This window comes from Ranitomeya imitator, chromosome 5 (genome assembly GCF_032444005.1).
Source record: "Ranitomeya imitator isolate aRanImi1 chromosome 5, aRanImi1.pri, whole genome shotgun sequence".
Classification (NCBI taxonomy): domain Eukaryota; kingdom Metazoa; phylum Chordata; class Amphibia; order Anura; family Dendrobatidae; genus Ranitomeya; species Ranitomeya imitator.
Window position 1 is genome coordinate 527,404,571 of NC_091286.1, and position 24,879 is coordinate 527,429,449.

The 24,879-nt window shown below is 48.3% G+C and overlaps 2 protein-coding genes across 7 annotated transcripts in view; both read left to right on the forward strand.

The window, feature by feature from the left end:
- Window positions 1-24,879, forward strand: part of U2SURP (U2 snRNP associated SURP domain containing) — a 132,724-nt gene that overhangs the window by 7,895 nt on the left and 99,950 nt on the right. For 2 of the 6 annotated variants that reach the window (XM_069727576.1, XM_069727577.1), the window contains exon 1: window positions 18,296-18,478. The exons of 3 other annotated variants lie outside the window; for them this stretch is intronic. In XM_069727576.1, coding sequence (XP_069583677.1) covers window positions 18,320-18,478 — 159 coding nt within the window. In that variant the 5' untranslated portion in view covers window positions 18,296-18,319. Of the gene's footprint in view, window positions 1-18,295; window positions 18,479-22,972; window positions 23,089-24,879 lie in introns of those variants that run through there. One more of the 6 variants, XM_069727580.1, reaches the window with a different exon arrangement.
- Window positions 19,515-21,132, forward strand: LOC138638349 (uncharacterized). The gene is made up of 2 exons (XM_069727582.1): window positions 19,515-20,360; window positions 20,484-21,132. The coding sequence occupies exons 1-2, from the start codon at window positions 19,593-19,595 to the stop codon at window positions 21,045-21,047; spliced, it is 1,332 nt and encodes a 443-aa protein (XP_069583683.1). The 5' UTR covers window positions 19,515-19,592; the 3' UTR covers window positions 21,048-21,132.

Genomic DNA, 24,879 nt, shown 5'->3' on the forward strand with positions numbered 1-24,879 from the left:
ACAGCCGTCAGTTACTTCCTTATTTATTCTGGGCACCTGCGCTGTCATTTTTTCCTTGGGCATGCGCAGTTAGCGCTGTCCGTCCAGTGACATCACATGATGCCTTTATTATTGCGCCTGTGTGGACACGCAGCACGAGATCCCACTCGGCGGCTCTCCCTCATCTCCCTCCGCCTTCTACTGTGCAGCGTCATAGGAATCGTCAGCTATCTCGATTCCTATGACGCTGCACAGTAGGAGGAAGGCGGAGGGAGAGCCGCAGAGAACAACTGCACATGCCCAAGATTCCCAGCCCGCAGTGTGAATAAATCAGAAGAGACTGCGGGGCCGGATCTTAGGCCGTGTGTCCACGCAGGTGCAATAATAAAGGCATCATGTGATGTCACTGGACGGACAGCGCTAACTGCGCATGCCCAAGGCATAAGATGACAGCGCAGGCAACCAGAATAAATGAGGAAGTAACTGACAGCTATGGTGCGTCTGTGTAAGGGGGGAAAGCCCTGCCCCCCGACAATTTCAAGGTATGAGGGACAAATTATCTACAATTATTTCTTTTAAGGGTATGTGCACACGTATTCTTGGCCACTGCGGATTTTTCTGCAGCAGATTTGATAAATCTGCAGGGCAAAAACGCTGCGTTTTTGCTGCAGATTTATCGCAGATTTACTGCGTTTTTTTCTGCGGTTTTCACTGCGGTTTTACAACTGCGGTTTTCCATAGGGGCAGCTGTAAAACCGCTGCGGAATCTGCAGAAAGAAGTGACATGCTGCGGTATGTAAACCGCTGCATTTCCGTGAGTTTTTTCCGCAGCATGGGCACAGCGTTTTTGGTTTCCCATAGGTTTACATTGAACTGTAAACTCATGGGAAACTGCTGCGGATCCGCATAGTGTGCACATACCCTAAGTCACGCTCCCGGTGCCTGCATCGGAGAGTCCTCACAGAGTGCTGTGCTTAAGACTGGACAACCCCTTTAACTAAGAAGGAAAAACTTCTGAAAGGGCTCAACCCCTTCAATTACAGGGAACGGTGGATTATTGTGACATGAGGAGTAAGATGAGACTTCTACATTAGTAACATTGGCTGGACCTGCTCTGACCAGTAAGCTCCTTGGTGTCTTCTGTGATCAGGGGAAACATATTGCCGTCCTCGAGATTGCAGATCTATTTCTGTCCGCCATGGAGACATTTCTGCTTACAGTCCTGTTATAACTCTTGGACTTTCCTTGTTTTTGTTGGGCTGCAGTTCTGAATCTTATGTAACCCTTCATGTAATGGACACTATGTATAGAACATGTTTGTAGGATTGATAGATCCATACACATGATCATGTATCGGTGGTTATCTGAAAGCTTTTATCCTATCATCAAACATATTTTAATTCCTAAATAAGGAGTTGTTAATTTAACCCCTTAATGACCAGAGGTATTTTTGCTTTTGCATTTTCATATTTTGCTCCCCTTCTTCCTAGAGCCATAACTTTTCTTTATTTTTCCATCAATATGGCCAAGTGAGGGCTTATGTTTTTGCGGGACGAGTTGTACTTTTGAACAACACCATTGGTTTTACCATGTCACGTACTCAAAAACAGAAAAAAAATTCCAAATGCAGTGAAATTGCAAAAAAGTGCAGTCCCACACTGGTTTTTTGTTTGGCTTTTTTGCTAGATTCGCTAAATGCTAAAACTGACCTGCCATTATGATTTTCCAGGTCATGACGAGTTCATAGATTGAAAAAAAAACAGCCTAGACATGTTTGGTGTCTAAGTGGTGAAAAAAAAAATCCAAATTTTGTTAAAAAAAAAATAAAATTGCTCCATTTTCCAGGACTCTAAGCTTCTCCATTTTTCGTGATCTTGGGTCAGGTGAGGGCGTGTTTTTTTTTGCGTTCCAAGGTTTTATTGATACCATTTTGGTGCAGATACGTTCTTTTTATCACCTGTTTCTGCATTTTAATGCAATGTTGCCGCTACCAAAGAAACGTAATTTTGGCCTTTTGACTTTTTCTCTTGTTACGCCGTATAGCAATCAGGTTAATCTTTTTTTTTTATATATATATATTATTATTGATTGGGTGATTCTGTACGCGGCAATACTGAATGTGTATTTTTTGTTTTATTTTGAATGGGGTGAAAGGGGGGGTGATTTGAACTTTAATATTTAAATATTTTTAAAACCATTTTTTTTTTTTTTTTTGGCATGCTTCAATAGTCTCCAGATACTAGAAGCTTCAATAACCCGATCGGCTCTGCTACATACAGGTGATGATCAGATCACCTGTATGTAGTAGATTTACTGTCTGGTTGTCAGCGCTCATAGCAATCCGGCAGTGACAACCATAGTGGTCTCCAGGAGACCTCTGGTTGTCATGCCAACCCACTGGTGACCCGCAATCATTTGATGGGGGTCACCGGTGGGCAGATTTCCGGCCAGATTGCCACAAGTGTGCGTTAAATTCCGCTGTCAGAGTTTGACAGCAGCATTTAACGGGTTAATAGCCATGGGTGGATCGCGATTCCACCCACAGCTGTTCCAGGTACATGTGAGCTGTCTTGAACAGCTGACATGTGCCGAAAAGATGTGGTCTCACCGCCGGAGCCTACATCAAAGGGAGGGTGTCTGACATCGGCATACTATTACGCCCAATATCGGAAAGGGGTTAAAGAAGTTGTTCAATCTCAAAAAATATATAAATTAATACAAATTCTGGGATGGTTTTAAATGATAAAAATAAGACCTGCTCACTGGCTCTAACCCCCGTGGTTCCAGCGTTGGCTGCTCCAATGGTCTCTCCTGGGACAGGAATTGATGACCCACCTATTCTTTAGTAACCTGACCGCTGAAGACTGTGATTGGCTGCTGGGGTCAATTAGCACGACCAACTTAATTGGATGTGTCCTGGGTGACATTCTCTCTCTAGAAAAATATGTAGAATTGAGTCCTCAGTGGTTGATACCTTTTTAATGGCTAACTGAAAAGATGGTAACAAATTGCAAGCTTTCGAGACTACGCAGGTCCCTTCATCAGGCATAGATGAAGAGGCCTGCGTAGTCTCGAAAGCTTGCAATTTGTTACCATCTTTTCCGTTAGCCATTAATCCATTCCTGACCTGTGACGCCATGTAGGCGTCATGAAAGTCGGTGCCAATCCGACCTGTGACGCCTGTGTGGCGTCATGGAGGGATCGCGTCCCTGCAGATCGGCTGAAAGGGTTAACTCCAATTTCACCCGATCTGCAGGGACAGGGGGAGTGGTACTTAAACCCAGGGGGGTGGCTTTGCCCCCACGTGGCTACGATCGCTCTGATTGGCTGTTGCACTTTCAACAGCCAATCAGGGCAATTTGTAATATTTTACCTATGAAATTTGGTTTAATATTACAATCCAGCCGTGGCCGATGCTGCAAATATCATCGGCTATGGCTGGAGACTGCGATCTGACCCCCCCCCCACCGACTGACAGTGGCGATCTGCTGCTGCTGTCAGTCTTTCCTCCCCTCCGTTCTGTGCTCCGCTGCTTTCCTCTTCCCTCCGGTGCCCCCGCGCTGTCCAATCCCACCCCCCGTACTGCTGGAGTCCCGGGGACCCTCCCGGTGTCCGTCCGGCATCTTCGATGGGCGCCGCAATCTTCCAAAATGGCAGGCGCATGCGCAGTGCGCCGCCGAATCGGCCGGCAGATTCGTTACAGGTACATTTTTATCACTGTGATAAGGTTATATCACAGTGATCAAAATAAAAAAAATAGTAAATAAAGCCCCCCTTATCACCCCCATAGGTAGGGAAAATAATGAAATAAATAAAATATATTTATTATTTTTCCACTAGGGTTAGGGTTAGAATTAGGGCTAGGGTTGCAATTAGGGTTTGAATTAGGCTATGTGCGGATTTGGTTGCGGATTCGTGGCAGTTTTCCATCACGTTTACAGTACCATGTAAACCTATGGAAAACCAAATCCGCTGTGCCCATGGTGCGGAAAATACCGTGCGGAAACGCGGTGTTGTATTTTCCGCAACATGTCAATTCTTTGTGCGGATTCCGCAACGTTTTCCACCAGTTCCTCAATAGGAATCCGCAGGTGAAATCCGCACAAAAAACACTGGAAATCCACAGTAAATCCGCAAGTAAAACGCAGTGCATTTTACCTGCAGATTTTTCAAAAACGGTGTGGAAAAATCCGCACACGAATCCGCAACGTTGGCACATAGCCTTAGGGTTAGGGCTGGAATTGGGGTTAGAGGTGTGTTGAGGTTAGGGTTAGGCTTGTGGTTAGGGTTAGGGTTGGGATTAGGGTTGGTTGTGTTGGGGTTAGGGCTGTGGTTAGGGGTGTGTTGGGGTTAGGGTTGTGATTAGGGTTATGGCTACAGTTGGGATAAGGGTTAGGGGTGTGTTGGGGTTAGTGTTGAAGTTAGAATTGAGGGGTTTCCACTGTTTAGGCACATCAAGGGGTCTCCAATCACGACATGGCACCACCATTGATTCCAGCCAATTTTGCATTCAAAAAGTCAAATGGTGCTCCCTCCCTTCCGAGCCCCGACGTGTGCCCAAACAGTGGTTACTGCTGCCGCTCTGTGTATTTAGAGCGGTGACTGAAACAGGGATGTGCTGGGGAGAGTAAAGGTACCGTCACATTTAGCGACGCTGCAGCGATCTAGACAACGATCCCGATCGCTGCAGCGTTGCTGTGTGGTCGCTGGAGAGCTGTCACACAGACAGCTCTCCAGCGACCAACGATGCGAAGTCCCCTGGTAACCAGGGTAAACATCAGGTTACTAAGCGCAGGGCCGCGCTTAGTAACCCGATGTTTACCCTGGTTACCAACGTAAACGTTAAAAAAAAAAACAAACAAAAAAAACACTTCATACTTACCGTACATTCCAGTGTCTGTCCCCCGGCGCTGTGCTTCTCTGCACTGACTGTGAGCGCCAGCCGGAAAGCACAGCGGTGACGTCACCGCTGTGCTCTGCCTTTACGGCTGACCAGCGCTCACAGTGCAGAGAAGCACAGCGCTGGGGGACAGACACCGGAATGTAAGTATGTAGTGTTTTTTCTCCTTCGCCTCATTGGGGGACACAGACCGTGGGTGTATGCTGCTGCCAATAGGAGGCTGACACTAAGTGATACAAAAAACGTTAGCTCCTCCCCTGCAGTATATACCCTCCTGCTAGCTCTCAGCTAACCAGTTCTTGCTTAGTGTCTGTAGGAGGCACATGGTTCTGTTTCAGACCCCAACGTTTTTATTTTATTGTTTACTTTTCTGTAAATTTTTATTTCTCTGATCGCCCATGACGGCACCACGGAGAGAGGGGATCCGCCCACCAAGGACAGGAAACCTACGGATAAAAAGGCGGTACCACTCTCCTGCATCAGTTGGTTTCCTGTCCTTGATGGGAGACCTACGGACTTACCAGTCATCGTTGGAATTCCGGGGCCAACCAGTCCGATTCAGGCAGCTGGGGTCCCTCTGCCTCGGCTAGGGTGGTGACCCGAAGCGCCACCGCTGGGAGCCTGTGAGCCGACAGGGTGTGCGGGGGAGGTGACAAGGAATTCGCGGTCACCTCCCCAGGTAAGATGCAGCAGCGACAACATCCAGGGGGGTCCCTCTGTGGTTGTGGGAGGTGCAGCGCAACCCTCCCTAAAACTAGCATAAGTCTGCACGCTGCACTGCCATCGGGCGTGCAGAGAAAGCGCTACAGGGCTGCATAGGACTGGGGGTGCCGGTCAGCAGTGCCTTTCTGCCTCCAGCACGCCGGGATCTAGGTGGTCTCGCGGTGCGCTTGTGCGCCGGTATATGCAGGCTTCCGACCGGGTGCTTGTGCGTTCCATGCAGGCGCCGGTGTATTTCCGGGTACGTTCTACACAGGCGCCGGCGGGACTTCCGGCCGGGCGCCTGTTGCTCTCTGCGCAGGCGCCGGCGGGGGTTCCGGCCGGGCGCTGGGGCGCATGCAGCGGCCGGTATGTTTCCGGCCGGACGCTTAGCTCAGGTTCCGGCGGATCTGCCGGCCGGGCGCCTGGTGCGCTCTGCGCAGGCGCCGGCGTGGCCCGGCCGTCAGTTTGGTACGATTTGCGCAGGCGCTAGCAGGCGGCTGTTAGGGACCATGTAGGAGTTACTGCGCAGGCGCCGGCGTTCAGCGCTCGCTTCTGCGCAGGTGCGGCAGCGGGAGGATTCGAATAGGGGAGTCCAGTACGGCGTCGGGGAGAAAGCCAGAGGCAGAAAACCCCCAACCGGTATTTATGGGTCCTGGAGGTGGTAAGTGGATCTTTGTGAATGTCAGAGACAGTAAGAGTGTTATTTGTCTCTTTTAGGGGAGGAAAAGCGTAGCTAAAACTAAGCACAAAAGTTGCGCCATCTGTAGAGAGGATCTTCCACCTACATGGGATAAGAGACTATGCAATACCTGCATTCGGCAGGGTTTGCAACAGATCTTAAAACCCTAATTAAGGAGCAAGTGGAGGACACCTTTAGGTCACTAAAAAGTGGGAAAAAAAGGAGGAAGTCCAAACACAGGTCCCCATCTCCGGTCTCAAAATCCGAAAGTGATAGTGAGAGTTCAATGTCTTCACCCTCCTCTGATTCATCTGCATCATCTACTTCTTCCTCTGGGGGACATAATTGTTTCCCTCTAGAGGATACTGATGGCCTCATAAAGGCGGTGAGAAGTACCATGGGGTTGGTAGACTCCTATCCTAAAAAAACAGTACAAGACATCATGTTTGGGGGCCTAGAACAGAAAAAGAGAAGAGCTTTCCCGCTTAACGAAGCAATCGCGGCCTTGATTAAGAAGGAATGGAAGAAGCCCATGAGGAAGACTCTCTTGACGCCAAAAAGGAAATACCCCTTTGAGGAGGAATCATGCTCCTTTTGGGAAAAGGCCCCAAATTAGATGTAGCGATTGCTAAAGCCTCAAAGAAATTCGCCCTCCCGTTTGAGGACATGGAGGTTCTAAAAGACCCCATGGACAAGAAGGCAGATGCCTTTCTCAAAGGGTCCTGGGAGGCAGCAGGAGGAGGCCTGAAACCAGCAGTTGCAGCAGCATGTACTTCACGCTCGCTGATGATCTGGCTAAACCAACTAGAAGGTCAATTGAAGGGGAAAACTTCCCGGGACTCAATTCTAAACACACTACCCGTAATGAGAGGGGCCGCGGCTTTCCTAGCCGACGCCTCGGCCGACTCCATCAGGCTATCCGCCAGAGCAGCAGTGTTTGCTAATGCGGCTAGACGTGCTCTCTGGCTTAAGAATTGGCCGGGCGACCTACAGACAAAAACGAAATTGTGCACCATCCCTTGTGAAGGAGAGTTTCTGTTCGGGTCAACTCTAGATGACATCCTGGAAAAAGCAGGAGACAAGAAAAAGTCCTTCCCCTCTCTGGGTCTCCCCTCTTATAGAAAGCCCTTTCGGAACAAGAGGTTTTTCCGTAAGAACCCAGGAAGAGGCCAGGGGAAGTGGGAAGATAAGAAGACGAAGAATAAAGGGTTCATCTTTAACAAAAACCTCAATGACAGCAAGAAACCTCCACAATGAAGGTTCGCCCCAGGTGGGAGGGAGATTATCCCTCTTTCTCCCAGCCTGGGAAAAGATCACCTCCAGTCAATGGATCTTAAGTATCATAAAATCAGGACTAAGATTAACATTCAAGAGGTACCCTCGTCCCTCTTTCAAGATAACACCTATGAGATCCTCGGTAGAAGAACAGTTAACACTGGAGAAAGAGATTGTGGGGTTAGTAAAAAAAGGAGTACTCCTGGAAGTTCCCCCTCAAGAAAGAGGGCAAGGGTACTATTCCCCTCTATTCCTGAGAAAGAAACCAGACGGTTCCTTCAGGACTATTATCAATTTGAGGAACCTAAACAATTACCTAGAGGTTCAGGCGTTCAAGATGGAAACAATAAAGTCATCAATCAAAATGCTGTTTCCTCAATGCTTCATGGTGGTCCTAGACCTGAAGGACGCGTATTATCACGTCCCAATACACAAGGATCACCAAAGATTCCTGAGAATGGCAATCCACATCAAGGGAGTCCTAAGTCACTTCCAGTTCACAGCCCTACCATTTGGCCTAGCAATAGCCCCGAGGGTCTTTACAAAACTGGTCGCGGAGGTAATGGCTCACCTCAGGGAAGAAAACACCCTGATCGTACCATATCTGGACGATTTTCTGGTGATAGGCTCCTCCCCGCAACATTGTATGAATCAGCTAGATTTAGTGATTCACTCTCTAAAAGACCTGGGCTGGCTAATAAACCTAGAGAAATCCAGACTGGTGCCTTCTCAGGTTCAGGAGTACCTAGGTCTCACTCTAGACTCCAGGAAAATGGAATGCCGGCTCCCAGAGAGCAAGATACAAAAGATAATGAGTTTAGCGTTAAGAGTACAATCTCTCCCCTCTATAACTCTCAGTCAGGGCATGTCCCTGTTAGGCTCTATGACCTCTTGCATTCCTGCGGTCCAGTGGGCCCAACTACACTCAAGAGATCTCCAATGGCAGCTACTTTCAGAGCAAATCCTCCTAGGAGAGTATTTAGAAGGGCGGTTAACATTATCTCCTCGCACCAATCACTCTCTGATTTGGTGGACGTTGCGGGAAAATCTTTCCCAGGGAGTTCCATGGGTGATCCCAATATCAAAGGTCCTAACTACGGACGCAAGCCCCTCAGGGTGGGGAGCTCATCTGGGCGACTTGGTAGCTCAGGGCATTTGGTCCCCTTCCCTGGCAAACAGTTCCTCCAATATGAAGGAACTCCTGGCCGTAAAATTTGCCCTTCAGAAATTCTCGGGGGTCCTTCAATCTCACCACGTAAGAGTGATGTCAGACAATCGGGTAGTAGTATCCTACATAAACCATCAGGGGGGTACCCGTTCCAAAAGCCTAATGGAAGTGACCAACTCAATCCTTCAGTTAGCCGAGAACAACCTTCTATCCCTGACAAGCCTACACATAAAGGGGGTAGACAATTACAAGGCAGACTTCCTCAGTCGATCCAGCCTAAAACAGGGGGAATGGGAACTAAATGCGGAGATATTTACCCAGATCACACAAAAATGGGGTGTTCCCAAAATAGATCTCTTCGCGAGCCATTTAAACAAAAAAGTAGCCTCCTTTTGCTCCCTATCTCCCCTGGGGAACCCGGTAGCTGTGGACGCGTTCCTGATCCCCTGGGGTCATCATCTGGTCTATGCCTTTCCTCCCCTCTTTCTGATTCCAGCAGTGCTGAGGAAGATTCGGGAGGACGGGGCGCTGGTCATCTTAATTGCCCCGTTCTGGCCGAAGAGACCTTGGTTCTCATGGATGAGGAAAATGTCAATATCCGACCCTTGGGTATTACCAGACCTCCGGGATCTGTTGTCACAGGGCCCTATCTGTCATCCACAAGTCAAGAACTTGCACTTGACAGCCTGGCTCTTGAGAGGAAAATATTAGAAAACAGAGGGTTCTCTTCGGGGTTAATTTCAACTCTGTTAAAAAGTAGGAAGCCGGTTACAACGAAACAGTACGGCAAAATATGGAAAAAGTTCCTGTCCTTTTCAGGTGCAAAAATAGGGAAAGAGATTCCCATCAATTCCATATTAGAGTTCCTACAAAATGGCCTGGATATGGGGTTAGCCACCAGTACACTAAAAGTTCACGTGGCAGCATTAGGAGCCCTATTTAATTTTGACCTAGCTTCAAATAGATGGATCTCTAGATTCATTAAGGCAGCAGGAAGATCTAGGCCTCTACCAGTAAAAGTGGTTCCTCAATGGGACTTAAACTTGGTCCTTAAAGCACTGACTAGTCCTCCATTCGAACCATTGCATGAATCTACTATAAAAACGCTATCCCTCAAAACCGCTCTATTAGTTGCACTCACTTCTGCCCGTAGTGTCAGTGACTTACAAGCTCTGTCAGCCTGCCTTCCTCACACACAATTTCTAGAGGATAGGGTTATTCTAAAAACAGACCCAGCATATCTCCCGAAAGTGGCTTCAAAATTTCACAGGTCTCAAGAGATACCTCTCCCCTCCTTCTACCCCAATCCTAAGAACGAGGAGGAACAAGCACTACATACACTAGATGTAAGGAGATGTCTCTTACACTACCTAGAAGTCACTAGAGAGAGTAGGGAGGATTCCTCTCTGTTTGTGTGTTTTCAGGGTCCCCGGAAGGGGAAAAAAGCATCTAAGGCCACCATAGCAAGATGGATCACAGACGCCATCAGTCTATCTTATTCAGCAAGTGGGATGTCCGTTCCTGGGGAGGTTAAGGCTCACTCAACGAGGGCAGTAGCAACTTCCTGGGCGGAGAAGGCCGGAGCTTCCATAGACCAGATATGTAGAGCTGCTACCTGGTCCTCACCATCCACATTCTATAGGCACTATAGATTGGACCTAATCTCCTCTTCAGACCTTACTTTCGGTAAAAGGGTTCTGGAGGCGGTGGTCCCTCCCTGAATGTACCATCTATTCAAATCTCTCCGTGGTGCCGTCATGGGCGATCAGAGAAAAATATAGTTCTTACCGATAACGGTATTTCTCTGAGCCCATGACGGCACCCGTACATTCCCTCCCTTCACTTATGGGTGTACACCTTGAAATAGTGCCATAATCCATTTATAGTTGGAAGTCACGCGGTATCTTGTTATGCTAAGCAGTTAAAATTATTTTACAAATGTCTTAGTAGTCTCCCATCGTTATCTATGTAAACAAACTGATGCAGGAGAGTGGTACCGCCTTTTTATCCGTAGGTTTCCTGTCCTTGGTGGGCGGATCCCCTCTCTCCGTGGTGCCGTCATGGGCTCAGAGAAATACCGTTATCGGTAAGAACTATATTTTTTTTAATTAACGGAGTGAAGGGGGCGACGGTTCCTTTCAAGGTTCCGATCTCCCCCGAACCATCAACAGGCGAGCACGTGGAGTATACCTCCCCGTATCCTTTCCTGCGACGTGGGAAGCCATGCCTGAGCTCACTTCAGGGGCGACGGTTCCTTTCATGGTCCCGATCTCCCCACACCAGCAGCAGGCGACCACATGGAGTGTTGCTTCCATGTATCCTCTCCTGGAGCCAGGCCTAATGCCGGACAACTGGCCCTGTCCACCCGGACTGAACTCCGTGGCTGTACAGAGGCCCCTCTCTATGGTGTCCGAGCAGCCCCCACTGTCCCACCACTGTGAAAGCGGATGGCACAAGGAGGTGGACGGTTCCTCTCCACCTCCCTAACAAACGGATGATGGATTGAGGCTTATCCCTGCACCGTCCACGCTGCACAGAACAGCGCTGAAACCCACATCCGCGGCGGCTCCATGCCGGGACGCGCATCAATGGTGAGTGGATCCATCTTCAGAGGGATATCCACATGCTGACAGGCAGCCTCAGCCACTTCCCTGTGGCCCACCTCTCTGAGGTAACGCTCTGGATGGCTGCAAAAATTTAGTCCCCGGCTTCGGCCGATTTGTAGGTCGCATCCTGGAAGTCTTGCCTGGAACGCCCCGCTGGTGTCGCCCGCCGGCTACAGAAATTTAGGCCCCGGCTTAGGCCTTTTCAACATCGTGTCTGTGGCTCCGCCCCCAAATTGGCGCTTCTCGCTCTCTGCGAGATTTTATCAACTCTGCAGCTCCCGGTGGCCATCTTGGTCCACCCGGCCAGCTCACACTGGGGTGACAGTATTTTTGCAATAAAGGGGCACATCGACTCTACATCAGTACCCGGGTAAGGAAGTACCTGGCCTGGTCTTAAAGGCATATGGCCAGTATTCCCAGTCTTAAAGGCGCATGACCAGTACTCTCTGGTCTTAAAGGTGCATGACCAGTACTCTCTGGTCTTAAAGGTGCATGACCAGTATTCTCTGGTCTTAAAGGTGTATGACCAGTTTCTCTGGTCTTAAAGGTGCATGACCAGTATTCCCTGGTCTTAAAGGTGCATGACCAGTATTCCCTGGTCTTAAAGGTGCATGACCAGTATTCTCTGGTCTTAAAGGTGCATGACCAGTATTCTCTGGTCTTAAAGGTGCATGACCAGTATTCTCTGGTCTTAAAGGTGCATGACCAGTATTCTCTGGTCTTAAAGGCGCATGACCGGTATTCCCCGGTCTTAAAGGCGCATGGCCGGTATTCCCTGGTCTTAAAGGCGTATGACCAATATTTCCTGGTCTTAAATGCGCTTGATCAGTCCGAGGAGCCCTCCGCCGCCGACCCCAGCTTTATCCTCTAGTTCCCCTCAGTGGACTTCTTCACTGACCAATCCATGGTTGTCTGACCAAGAGATTGAATCCCTCGGTGTACACTCTGTGTTTGGAGTGCTCGCAGGACCAATATACAGTGGGGCAAAAAAGTATTTAGTCAGTCAGCAATAGTGCAAGTTCCACCACTTAAAAAGATGAGAGGCGTCTGTAATTTACATCATAGGTAGACCTCAACTATGGGAGACAAACTGAGAAAAAAAAATCCAGAAAATCACATTGTCTGTTTTTTTAACATTTTATTTGCATATTATGGTGGAAAATAAGTATTTGGTCAAAAACAAAATTTCATCTCAATACTTTGTAATATATCCTTTGTTGGCAATGACAGAGGTCAAACGTTTTCTGTAAGTCTTCACAAGGTTGCCACACACTGTTGTTGGTATGTTGGCCCATTCCTCCATGCAGATCTCCTCTAGAGCAGTGATGTTTTTGGCTTTTCGCTTGGCAACACGGACTTTCAACTCCCTCCAAAGGTTTTCTATAGGGTTGAGATCTGGAAACTGGCTAGGCCACTCCAGGACCTTGAAATGCTTCTTACGAAGCCACTCCTTCGTTGCCCTGGCGGTGTGCTTTGGATCATTGTCATGTTGAAAGACCCAGCCACGTTTCATCTTCAATGCCCTTGCTGATGGAAGGAGGTTTGCACTCAAAATCTCACGATACATGGCCCCATTCATTCTTTCATGTACCCGGATCAGTCGTCCTGGCCCCTTTGCAGAGAAACAGCCCCAAAGCATGATGTTTCCACCACCATGCTTTACAGTAGGTATGGTGTTTGATGGATGCAACTCAGTATTCTTTTTTCTCCAAACACGACAAGTTGTGTTTCTACCAAACAGTTCCAGTTTGGTTTCATCAGACCATAGGACATTCTCCCAAAACTCCTCTGGATCATCCAAATGCTCTCTAGCAAACTTCAGACGGGCCCGGACATGTACTGGCTTAAGCAGTGGGACGCGTCTGGCACTGCAGGATCTGAGTCCATGGTGGCGTAGTGTGTTACTTATGGTAGGCCTTGTTACATTGGTCCCAGCTCTCTGCAGTTCATTCACTAGGTCCCCCCGCGTGGTTCTGGGATTTTTGCTCACCGTTCTTGTGATCATTCTGACCCCACGGGGTGGGATTTTGCGTGGAGCCCCAGATCGAGGGAGATTATCAGTGGTCTTGTATGTCTTCCATTTTCTAATTATTGCTCCCACTGTTGATTTCTTCACTCCAAGCTGGTTGGCTATTGCAGATTCAGTCTTCCCAGCCTGGTGCAGGGCTACAATTTTGTTTCTGGTGTCCTTTGACAGCTCTTTGGTCTTCACCATAGTGGAGTTTGGAGTCACACTGTTTGAGGGTGTGCACAGGTGTCTTTTTATACTGATAACAAGTTTAAACAGGTGCCATTACTACAGGTAATGAGTGGAGGAAAGAGGAGACTCTTAAAGAAGAAGTTACAGGTCTGTGAGAGCCAGAAATCTTGATTGTTTGTTTCTGACCAAATACTTATTTTCCACCATAATATGCAAATAAAATGTTAAAAAAACAGACAATGTGATTTTCTGGATTTTTTTTTCTCAGTTTGTCTCCCATAGTTGAGGTCTACCTATGATGTAAATTACAGACGCCTCTCATCTTTTTAAGTGGTGGAACTTGCACTATTGCTGATTGACTAAATACTTTTTTGCCCCACTGTACATGGTCCCTATCCTACATGGGAGCCGTCGGCTAGCAGGGGCCGCAAGTATTCTAGAAACGTGCAGGCGTCTAGAAACATACAGGCATCTAGAAAACGGAAGTTTTTCGTTCCCTGCTCCCTCACCAATGATTTGATGACAACAAGGCTCTGAATATGGATTGGATATTGCCTGAGCTTGCCAGAGCTTCAGAGACTAAACTCCCTCGAGAGCATTTGCCATTCAATTCGGATAAGCGATTCACTGGACAGAAGCCTCTACGTGGGATGCCATGCCTGGCCTGTTTTTTAAGGGCGACGGGTCCTTTAAAGGGCACCGATCTCCCCACACCATCAACAGACGAGCACACGGAGTGTCCTCTCCATGTTTCCTCTTCTGCATCCAGGCCTAACGCCAGACAACCTGTCCTGTCCACCTGGAGACCTGTACTCTGTGGACATAGAGGCACCCTTTTTTGGCATACGAGCTCCCCCCTCTGCATCACCACTATTTAGTGGATGATGCAAGAAGGCGGACAATTCCTCTCCACTTCCCTGTTAAGAGGTTGATGGATCGAGGGTGCCTAATTTTTATCTCTGCACCGTGAAAAGAGGAGATGGCAAGAGACTATGACCTGCTGGATGCAGCCGCACATTCTGCCATGGGGCAGATTAACCGGGTAGAATCTCCTGTGGTATTCCTACCAGTATCCCTACCTGATGGGTCATCAATTAAAAACACCACGGACTGTCAGATAGCAAATCTGGTTTGTTCCGTCTTGCGGCTTCGAGTCCAGCGCTCTATCCTCCCTAGCGGCCGCATGGATTGCTAGAGCAATGGTCTCCTGGCTGGAGACCTTAACTACCTTTTTTCACACCAGCAACAACTGGCCAATCAAATCCTTTGAGCGGGAGACTGACAAAGGATTGTATAAGGATTGTCCAGCACAGTCTAGATCTAAGGGATCTTGGTTCCAAACAGGGAAAAGAAAAGTAAGATCGACCCTGGACCTCAAACTTCTAACAACCTTTGACATGGTCCTCCTTCTTTGGATGGAGTTCCTCCGCTCAGCCATTACTTCAACAGAAAAAGGTGCAGTTTCCGGCATCCATCGACATTCGGGTTGCTTGCCCTCTGCAAAAATTTCTTCGCCTTTCCATTTGTCAACAGCATTTTCATGTCACAACCTTGTCCTTTGGCCTTGCTTCCGCACCCAGAGTGTTCGCTCGGGTCATGGCGGATGTCATGTTTCTCTTGCACTCTAGAGGCGTGCTCGTCCTGCCCTGTTTGGTCTGTCTAGCCGCCCTTCCAGGACTACGCTGAGTCGTCTATATCTCTTGCGATACCTTCTCTCCTGGGCTGGCAGCTACACTTAGACAAGTTCTCCTCATTTCCAGCCCAGCAGATATCCTTTTTGAGGATGATCCTGCACACTTCTAGAAGGATGGTAATTCTTCCTCGAGACAAGGTCATGGCCCTTCAACAGGGAGCTCGCGCAAGGAGAGTTCTGAGGACTTGATTACTCACCCCTCATTTCATTCGATTTGCTAAGAGAGTTCTGAGGAAAAATGGTGACGACAATGGAACCGGTTTCCTTCGCTCCGCTCGTTTTCAGCAAGTCAAATAGACTTTCAGACAATAGTCTCTGAGCTCCTTCTTTATCCAGGGCCTTTCTCCCGGTTCAATAGTTATTAGTAACTACCAATGCCAGTCTTCTTCTCCCCATCATTGTTCTGGAGATCCGAACGGTAGTCTTACATCAGATCCACTGCCTTCTGGCGGGTCACCCTATCCGAATTCAATTGGATAATGCCACGGCGGTGCCTTACATCAGTCATCTAGCAGGTACCCACGGTCAGGCGCCATGACCGAGGTACCTCACTTTCTCTGATGGGCCGAAGTCTATTATTCGGTGATCTCGGCAGTATATATCCCAGAAGTAGAACTCTGAACGGCAAACAAATTCAGCCGTCAGGGTTCCGCCTCAAGTCAGTGGGAACTTCTCCCCGAAGTCTTCCATCAGATCTGTCCTTACTGGAGCTCTCCAGTTGTAGGTGGGATGACATCCAGACTGAAGGCCAATGTACTCGAGTTCGTGGTTCGGCCTCGAGATCCAAGAGCCATCGCTCTCCATGCTCTGGTTCTGCCGTGGTACCAGTTTCCATAACTCCCCTTCCACTACTTCCGAAAGCCTTTCGGAAGCAGAAAGGGGCCCCAGTGATCCTCAGAGATCCGCACTGACCACGTCCGTTTTTTGTTTGCGGAGCTAGTATCTTCTCGCCTTATCGCAGCACAACTGCAAGTAGGGACTTTCTCACAGGGAGTTTTCACACGTAGTTCTTCCCTATCGCATACCGTTAGATCATTGGGACCTTATTATTCCTAGGAGCCTTACAGTAGGCTCCTTTTTCATCCGGGCAGACTTTACTATCAGGGAAAGTCGTCCCGTTCTCCTCTGCGATATTCTCACTCTGACGAGTCTTCGGAGCTAGCTTCTCTGCTCTTTCAGACTTTTTTCCCTTATTACCTTCGAGGCAAGGTTGTCCTCAGGCCATCTCCATCCCTTGTTACCAAGGTGGTACTGTATTACCACTGTTATGAGGGCATAGTTCTTCCCTCATCTCTTTTGGCTCCAGTCCACAAAATGGAATAAGATCCCCCATATTCTGGACGAAGTGAGTGCTCTGAGTAGGTACGTCTTGAGGACCGCGTCCTTCTGAAGGTTGGACTTTTTATTTGGGCTTCCTGACGGTAGAGGAAGGCTTCCTGACATTTTCAGGAAGGGTTTAGCCGTTTCATCGACCATGATAACATGGTGAATTCTTTTCACCATCCAGGAGTCCTTCCGTGCTAGATGTCAGCCTATCTCCCTGTCTATCAAGGGTTCTAGGCACCAGGCGTCAGCAAGGCACGCCTGCAAGCTTGCGGATTCGTCCAGTCCGCATGCATTCTTGAAGCACTATAATTCCCACACTTCCACAGATGTGAGTCTGGGCAGGCGGACTCTGCAGGCCGCGGTGGCGCACTTGTAATTAGCGGTTACACAGGGCCTGATCTATTGTTGTCCCCACCCAGGGACTGCTTTGGGACGTCCCACGGTCTGTGTCCCCCAATGAGGCGAAGGAGAAATAGGGATTTTTGTGTACTCACCGTAAAATCCTTTTCTCCGAGCCATTCATTGGGGGACACAGCTCCCACCCTGTTATTAGCTTATGCTTGTTTTTTAGAATATGACATGCTATACGCTCATATATTGTTATTGATCTCCTACTGCTTTTGCACCGAACTGGTTAGCTGAGAGCCAGCAGGAGGGTATATACTGCAGGGGAGGAGCTAACGTTTTTTGTATCACTTAGTGTCAGCCTCCTATTGGCAGCAGCATACACCCACGGTCTGTGTCCCCCAATGAATGGCTCGGAGAAAAGGATTTTACGGTACACAAAAATCCCTATTTTTTTTTTTTTTTTTTTTTACGTTTACGCTGGTAACCAGGGTAAACATCGGGTTACTAAGCCGCGGCCCTGCGCTTAGTAACCCGATGTTTACCCTGGTTACCAGTGAAGACATCGCTGAATCGGCGTCACACACGCTGATTCAGCGATGTCAGCGAGTGATCCAGCGACGAAATAAAGTTCTGGACTTTCTGCTCCGACCAACGATGGCACAGCAGGATCCTGATCGCTGCTGCGTGTCAAACTTAACGATATCGCTATCCAGGACGCTGCAACGTCACGGATCGCTAGCGATATCGATCAGTGTGACTGTACCTTAAGGTTAGTTTTTCCCTTTCGCCACGACAGCACCCCACTGGAGAGAGGGATCCGCCCCGCAGGAACAGGAAACCTACCGAGAAATAAAAGGGGGCGGTCCGCCTCTCCTCCTCAGTTTAGGTTTTCCCTTTCGCCACGACAGCACCCCACTGGAGAGAGGGATCCGCCCCGCAGGAACAGGAAACCTACCGAGAAATAAAAGGGGGCGGTCCGCCTCTCCTCCTCAGTTTAGGTTTCCTGTTCCTGCGGGAACAATCCAGGAACGACAGGATCAACATACCTGGGCTAGCATGCCGCCTGTGCGGTGTCCGTGAGAACGGCAGGGGCTGCAGCTCAGAAGCGGCGTCGGGGGAGTTCCGCTAGACGGCTCCCTCCTCAGCTGGTGGATGGAGCAGACGGCCGGGTCCGGGGAGGGCCGCCCGGCGTTCTCTCCTGCGAGCGGCGCGGCCAGGAGCCGGTAAGAGAACCTCCATTGCGGTCCGGCGCTTAGTCCCGGACCGCGCATGCGCCGACCGCCGCAATACTGGCTACCCCGGAACTGAAGGAGTCACTTCCGGGGCGCCTAGGCCGGATCTGGGGCGGGGGAGCCAGCGGCAACCCGCGCATGCGCATTGCGCAGCGGGAGAGAAAAAAAAAAAGCGCACTATTTAAAAACGCCCAGAAACAATAATGCGGCGATGCAGAAATGTCATCCCCAGGTGTCATGGACCCCACAGCTGGAGATCCAGGGCCCCCCACCAAAGATCACACCAAAGGATCCTCGGAGTCCGCTCGTAAGAGTGACGGTTCCAGAACAGGATCTCGGTCTTCTGATCCGGTACTATTCGCTTCACTGGGTGAGTGTTTAAACTCTGCCTATTAAGCTGACGCTGTCTCCCTATTGCTCTCTTTTCTCTCTCTCTCTCGCTACTTATTACGCCCAGTCTAAAAAGCGACAAAAAACAAAGCATAAGGAATGTGCCTTGTGTAGCCAGCCCCTTCCGGACTCATACCCCAAAAAAACTGTGCAAAGACTGTTTTGAGGAAACAACTCAGGGAGCGACAGTGTCCGTTACGGACTTACGGGCCATTATTAGGGAGGAACTAAAAAATATGACCCAGGAAAAACCGCGTAAAGCTAAGTCCAAAACACCAACACTTATGTCAGACTCCGAAAGTGACCACACGGTACTGTCAGAAGCCTCCCTATCGTCATCATCATCATCATCTTCCTCAGAAATCGAGGGTCGTTCATGTTTCCCCTTAGACAGTGTGGACAACTTGGTAAAATCAATCCGCAATACCATGGGGTGTGAGGAGGTAAAGGGTGCGCAAACCACGCAGGAAATTATGTTTGCGGGTTTGGCAGAGAGAAAGAGGAGATGTTTTCCGGTTATACCAGCGGTGAAAGCATTAATTAAAAGAGAGTGGGAGAAGCAGGATCAAAGAAGCTTTTTACCCTCCGCGTCTAAACGTAAATATCCGTTTAGTGATGAGGAGCTCCTTACATGGACCAAAGTCCCTAAGGTCGATGCAGCCGTAGCTTCTACCTCCAAGCAATCCACTCTGCCTGTGGAGGATGCGGGACTTCTGGTCAATCCATTAGATCGCAAAGCTGAATCATCCCTTAAGCGATCTTGGGAGGCAGCTACAGGAATCTTTAAACCTGCAGTAGCCAGCACCTGCGCTGCCCGGTCAATGATCATTTGGATTGATCAGTTGGACCAGCAGATCGAAAATAAAGTCTCGAGAGAGAGAAACTTCGAGCAGCCATCCCCTTAATACGTGGAGCAGCAGCTTTTATGGCGGACGCATCTGCCGACTCTCTTCGGTTAGCAGCGAGATCCGCAGGTCTTGTGAACAATGCAAGACGCGCACTTTGGATGAAAAGTTGGAAGGGGGACGCGCAGTCTAAATCTAAAATATGCGCAATCCCATGTGAGGGTGAGTACCTCTTTGGTAAAACCTTAGATGAGATACTCAAAAAGGCAAAGGACAGGAAGAAAGCTTTCCCTGATTCCTCTATTCCCTTTTACAGGAGAGCCTTTAAGAGGAGACCGTTTGGTAAAAGGAGGCAAACGGATAGGTCTACAACATGGACTGCTAAAGAGGACAGGCAAAGAGGTACCATGTTTAGAAGACCCAACCCCCCAAAAGACAAATTCTGAGGATATACCAGTAGGGGGCAGACTGAAGTTTTTCGCCACCCAATGGTACAAAATAACATCTAGCTCGTGGGTCTTAAACATCATCCGAGATGGAATTAAACTACAATTCTCTCGTGTTCCCCACGAGTCATATATTATAACATCCCTCAGCTCGCCCGCACAACAGCAGGCTCTAGAGCTAGAAATTCAAACCCTATTATCAAAGCGGGTTTTAGTCCAAGTTCCCGAGGGACAGGAAGGCAGAGGATTCTACTCTCCCTTATTCCTGGTTTCTAAACCCGACAGTTCTTTCAGGACCATCATAAACCTTAAAAAGCTCAATTCATTTGTCAAAAACCATACATTTAAGATGGAATCCATTAGATCCACTATAAAACTCCTCTTTCCAAACTGTATGATGGGGGGCATTGATTTAAAAGATGCTTATTATCATCTCCCTATCCATGACAGATACCAAAAGTACCTCAGAGTAGCAGTGACAATCAACGGCGAGATTCATCATTTCCAGTATACAGCCATGCCCTTCGGCCTTTCAACAGCACCGAGGATCTTCACCAAGATAATGCTAGAGGTGATGGCCTACCTTCGCCAGAAAGAAACCTTAATTGTTCCATATCTGGATGACTTTTTGGTCATTGGAAATTCAGTTACTCAATGTGCTGATCGTTAGGCTCATGCAATTTCCTCTCTACAGGATCTAGGCTGGATAATCAATACCAACAAATCCAGACTCACTTCACTATCCTGCCAGGCGTTCTTGGGGTTCCATCTAGACTCCATATCTCAAAAGTGTCTCCTGCCTCAGGTAAAAATACTACTGATCAAACACAAAGTCCTAGCGGCGATAAACAATCCACGTATATCCCTAAGACAAGCTATGTCCTTACTAGGATCTCTTATTTCTTGTATACCTGCGGTAAAATGGGCTCAACATCATACCCGTACACTGCAACAGCAGATTTTACAAGAAGATAGACGGTTATCTGGTCACCTAAATGTGAAAATAACCTTATCTCATGAAGTTTTAACTTCCTTAAAGTGGTGGCTGAATTCAGACCATTTAATGAGTGGTGTTCCATGGATAATAACGCCATCTCATACCATAACCACGGACGCCAGTCCTCATGGATGGGGCGCTCATATGGGGAATGATTTTTGCCAAGGGCTTTGGAACATGGAGGAAAGCTGCTACTCCTCTAATGTTAAAGAATTAAATGCAGTAAAATATGCCTTATGCTATTTTCTCCCACAGCTATGAGGGAAGGACGTCAGAATCCTTTCCGACAACACCACCACAGTGGCGTATCTAAACAGGCAAGGAGGCACGCGATCAGAGACTCTGATGTCTTCTGCTACAGAAATCCTGAATCTAGCAGAAAGTCACCTAACATCCCTTACTGCACTGCATATAAGAGGGGAAAACAACCAGCAGGCGGACTTCTTAAGTCGACACACCTTGAAACAAGGAGAGTGGTGCCTAAACCAGCAGATTTTTCGAGACATAGTATCCCTATGGGGTCAACCTCAAATAGATCTCTTCGCCACAAGGAGAAACAAAAAAGTCCGGAAATTTGCCTCCCTATCTCTAGCGGATCATCCGGACATTCTGGACGCTCTACAAGCCCCTTGGCAGTTCAGTCTAGCATATGCTTTTCCACCGATCATACTGCTGCCCCAAGTCATTCGCAAAATCAGAACCGAAGGAGCGAGGGTGATACTAATAGCTCCATTCTGGCCCAAGAGACCATGGTTCTCGTGGCTGCAAACCATGTCGATCTCAGATCCTTGGTTTCTCCCCTCAACACCCAGTCTTCTCTTCCAGGGTCCGTTTTTCCACCCTCAAGTGGACAGTCTACATCTCACGGCCTGGAATTTGAGAGGCAGATGCTAAAATCAAGGGGGTTCTCGGAGGGATTGATAAACACGCTCCTCCAGAGTAGAAAACCTTCCACTACAAAAATTTACACAAAAATATGGAAGAAATTCTTACAATTCCATACATCTTCAAACACGTCAGAAATTCCGATACAGTCTATCCTGGAATTTCTTCAAAAAGGGAGAGAACTAGGTTTAACTGCAAACACCTTAAAAGTTCATGTTTCAGCACTAGGAGCTCTCTATGGCCATAACATTGCGGGGAATAGATGGGTATCCCGATTTATTACAGCCTGTGAACTGATAAATCCAGTTAATATACCTAGAGTTCCTCCCTGGGATCTAAACTTAGTTTTACAAGCCCTAACAGACTCTCCATTCGAACCAATAGATTCAATACCAATCAAGATCCTATCACTAAAAACAGCCCTCTTGGTAGCACTGACTTCAGCTAGGAGAATCAGTGACATCCAAGCACTCTCTAGATCCACCTTTCCTGCTAACTTTTCAGGATAAGTTGGTCCTTAAACCAGACCCTTCCTACCTTCCCAAAGTAGCTAAGGCCTCTTTCACACTTCAGTCTTTTGGCGTCAGTCACTACCGACATAGTGACGGATTGACGGATCCGTCACAATTGTTGCGAAAACGGTTCTAACGGATCCGTTTTTTTGACGGATCCGTTACTTGGGGGTTGTCTGGGAGAAGTATCTACTTTTTGGAGCATGCGCAATTGAAAAAACGGATTGGGGCGACGGATCCGCCGAAAAAACGGTTGCGGCGGATCCGTCGCCCATAGGCGCCCATTCTATGGAATGGCGGACGCGACGGATCCGTCGCGATCCGCCATTTCGGCGTTGACAAAAAACGTTCCAATGTCCGTCTATTTTCAGAAAACGTCCGCCAAATGTCGACGGATCCGTCGCATGGCGGATGGAACGGACGACCATCCGTCACAATCCGTCACCAATGCAAGTCTATGGGAAAATAACGGATCCGTCAAAAAAAATGACGGATCCGTTATTTGAGGAAAATGGCGGTTTTAGACTGACGCCAAATAACTGAAGTGTGAAAGAGGCCTAAGACATTCCATAGGTCTCAGGAAATAATCTTGCCCACTTTCTTCAGTAATCCTTCCACTCCTGAAGAACAAAAGTACTACACTCTAGATGTTAAAAGAGTAGTGTTAAAGTACATTGAAAGAACCTGTAGCTGGCGACAGTGTAGGGCTCTGTTTATTTCCTTCCAGGGTCACAAGAAGGGTCATGGAATAACGAAAAGCACGTTATCCCGGTGGATCAGAGAGTCTATCAGACTGGCCTATTCCGCGAGTAAAGAAAACCCTCCGGAAGGCATAACAGCGCACTCTACCAGAGCTATGGCATCCTCCTGGGCAGAATGGGGAGAGGTCCCAATTGAGACTATATGTAAGGCGGCAACTTGGTCAGATCCCTCTACATTCTATAATCACTATAGGCTTGATTAACTTCTGACCTAGACTTTGGCAGGACTGTCCTCAGCACGGTGGTCCCCCCCTAGGTGATGGTCTCTGTAAGATCTCCAGTGGGGTGCTGTCGTGGCGAAAGGGAAAAAGCCGGATTACTCACCGGTAATGCTCTTTTAGTGAGTCGTGGACTCACTAAAAGAGCATTACCGGTGAGTAATCCGGCTTTTCTCTCTGCAGTGGATATGTGCACACGTAGATGGGACCTCTGCGGATTTTTCCGCACCTGTTTTGAGAAATCCGCAAGTAAAAAGCACTGCATTTTACCTGCGGATTTACCGCGGATTTTATGCGGTTTTTGTGCGGATTCCACCTGCGGTTTTACACCTGCAGATTCCTATTATGGAGCAGGTGTAAACCGCTGCGGAATCCGCACAAAGAATTGACATGCTGCAGAATAAACAACGCTACGTTTACGCACATTTTTTTTTCCACAGCATGTGCGGATTTGTTTTTCAGATTTTTACATGGTACTGTAAACGCATGGAAAACTGCTGCGACTCTGCAGAGGCCAATCCACTGCGGATCCGCAGCGTGCGCACATACCCTAAAGGTACCTTCACACATAACGATATTGTTAACGATATCGTTGCTATTTGTGACGTAGCAACGATATCGTTAATGAAATCGTTATGTGTGACAGCGACCAACGATCAGGCCCCTGCTGGGAGATCGTTGGTCGCTGAACAAAGTCCAGAACTTTATTTCGTCGCTGGACTCCCTGGAGACATCGCTGGATCGGCGTGTGTGACACCGATCCAGCGATGTCTTCACTGGTAACCAGGGTAAACATCGGGTAACTAAGCGCAGGGCCGCGCTTAGTAACCCGATGTTTACCCTGGTTACCATGCTAAAAGTAAAAAAAACAAACACTACATACTTACCTAACGCTGTCTGTCCTCCAGCGCTGCGCTCTGCACTCCTCCTGCACTGGCTGTGAGCCGGAAAGCAGAGCGGTGACGTCACCGCTCTGCTTTCCGTCTCACAGCCAGTACAGGAGGAGAGCAGAGAAGCAGAGCGCAGCGCTGGAGGACAGACGGCTGTAGGTAAGTATGTAGTGTTTGTTTTTTTTTACTTTTAGCATGGTATCCAGGGTAAACATCGGGTTACTAAGCGCGGCCCTGCGCTTAGTTACCCGATGTTTACCCTGGTTACCGGCATCGTTGGTCGCTGGAGAGCGGTCTGTGTGACAGCTCTCCAGCGACCAAACAGCGACGCTGCAGCGATCCGGATCGTTATCGGTATCGCTGCAGCGTCGCTTAATGTGAAGGGGCCTTAAGGCCTTGCCTTGCACGCTTCGGCTAGCATAATAATGCAATTATTCTGCAGAGTAACCCCATATCTGCAGGTTAATAGCATTTTTTTTCTGGTGACAGCTTTCCTTTAAAGCCAGGCAAGATATAAATACGGTATATACATTTATGTTTGGAGATCCGTAGAAAATTCCCGGAATAACACTGCATGCGCCAAGAGCGGGAAATGCCACTAGAATCTCTCCGCAGTGCAGCGTAAACTGATTTCCTGCGCCTTCCCCCCCCATAAAAAAGGGCACCATTTTTCATCTGTTTTTGCAGTGTGTCCTTTTTTTTTTTTTTTTTTTTCTTTTTGCCAAACATACCGTTGAACTAACAAAAGTTGCTCAACTTTTGCAAGAACGTAGTGACTCTTCAAAAAGTTTTTGCCAGAATTTTGGTGCAAAGTAGTTGAATCTAGG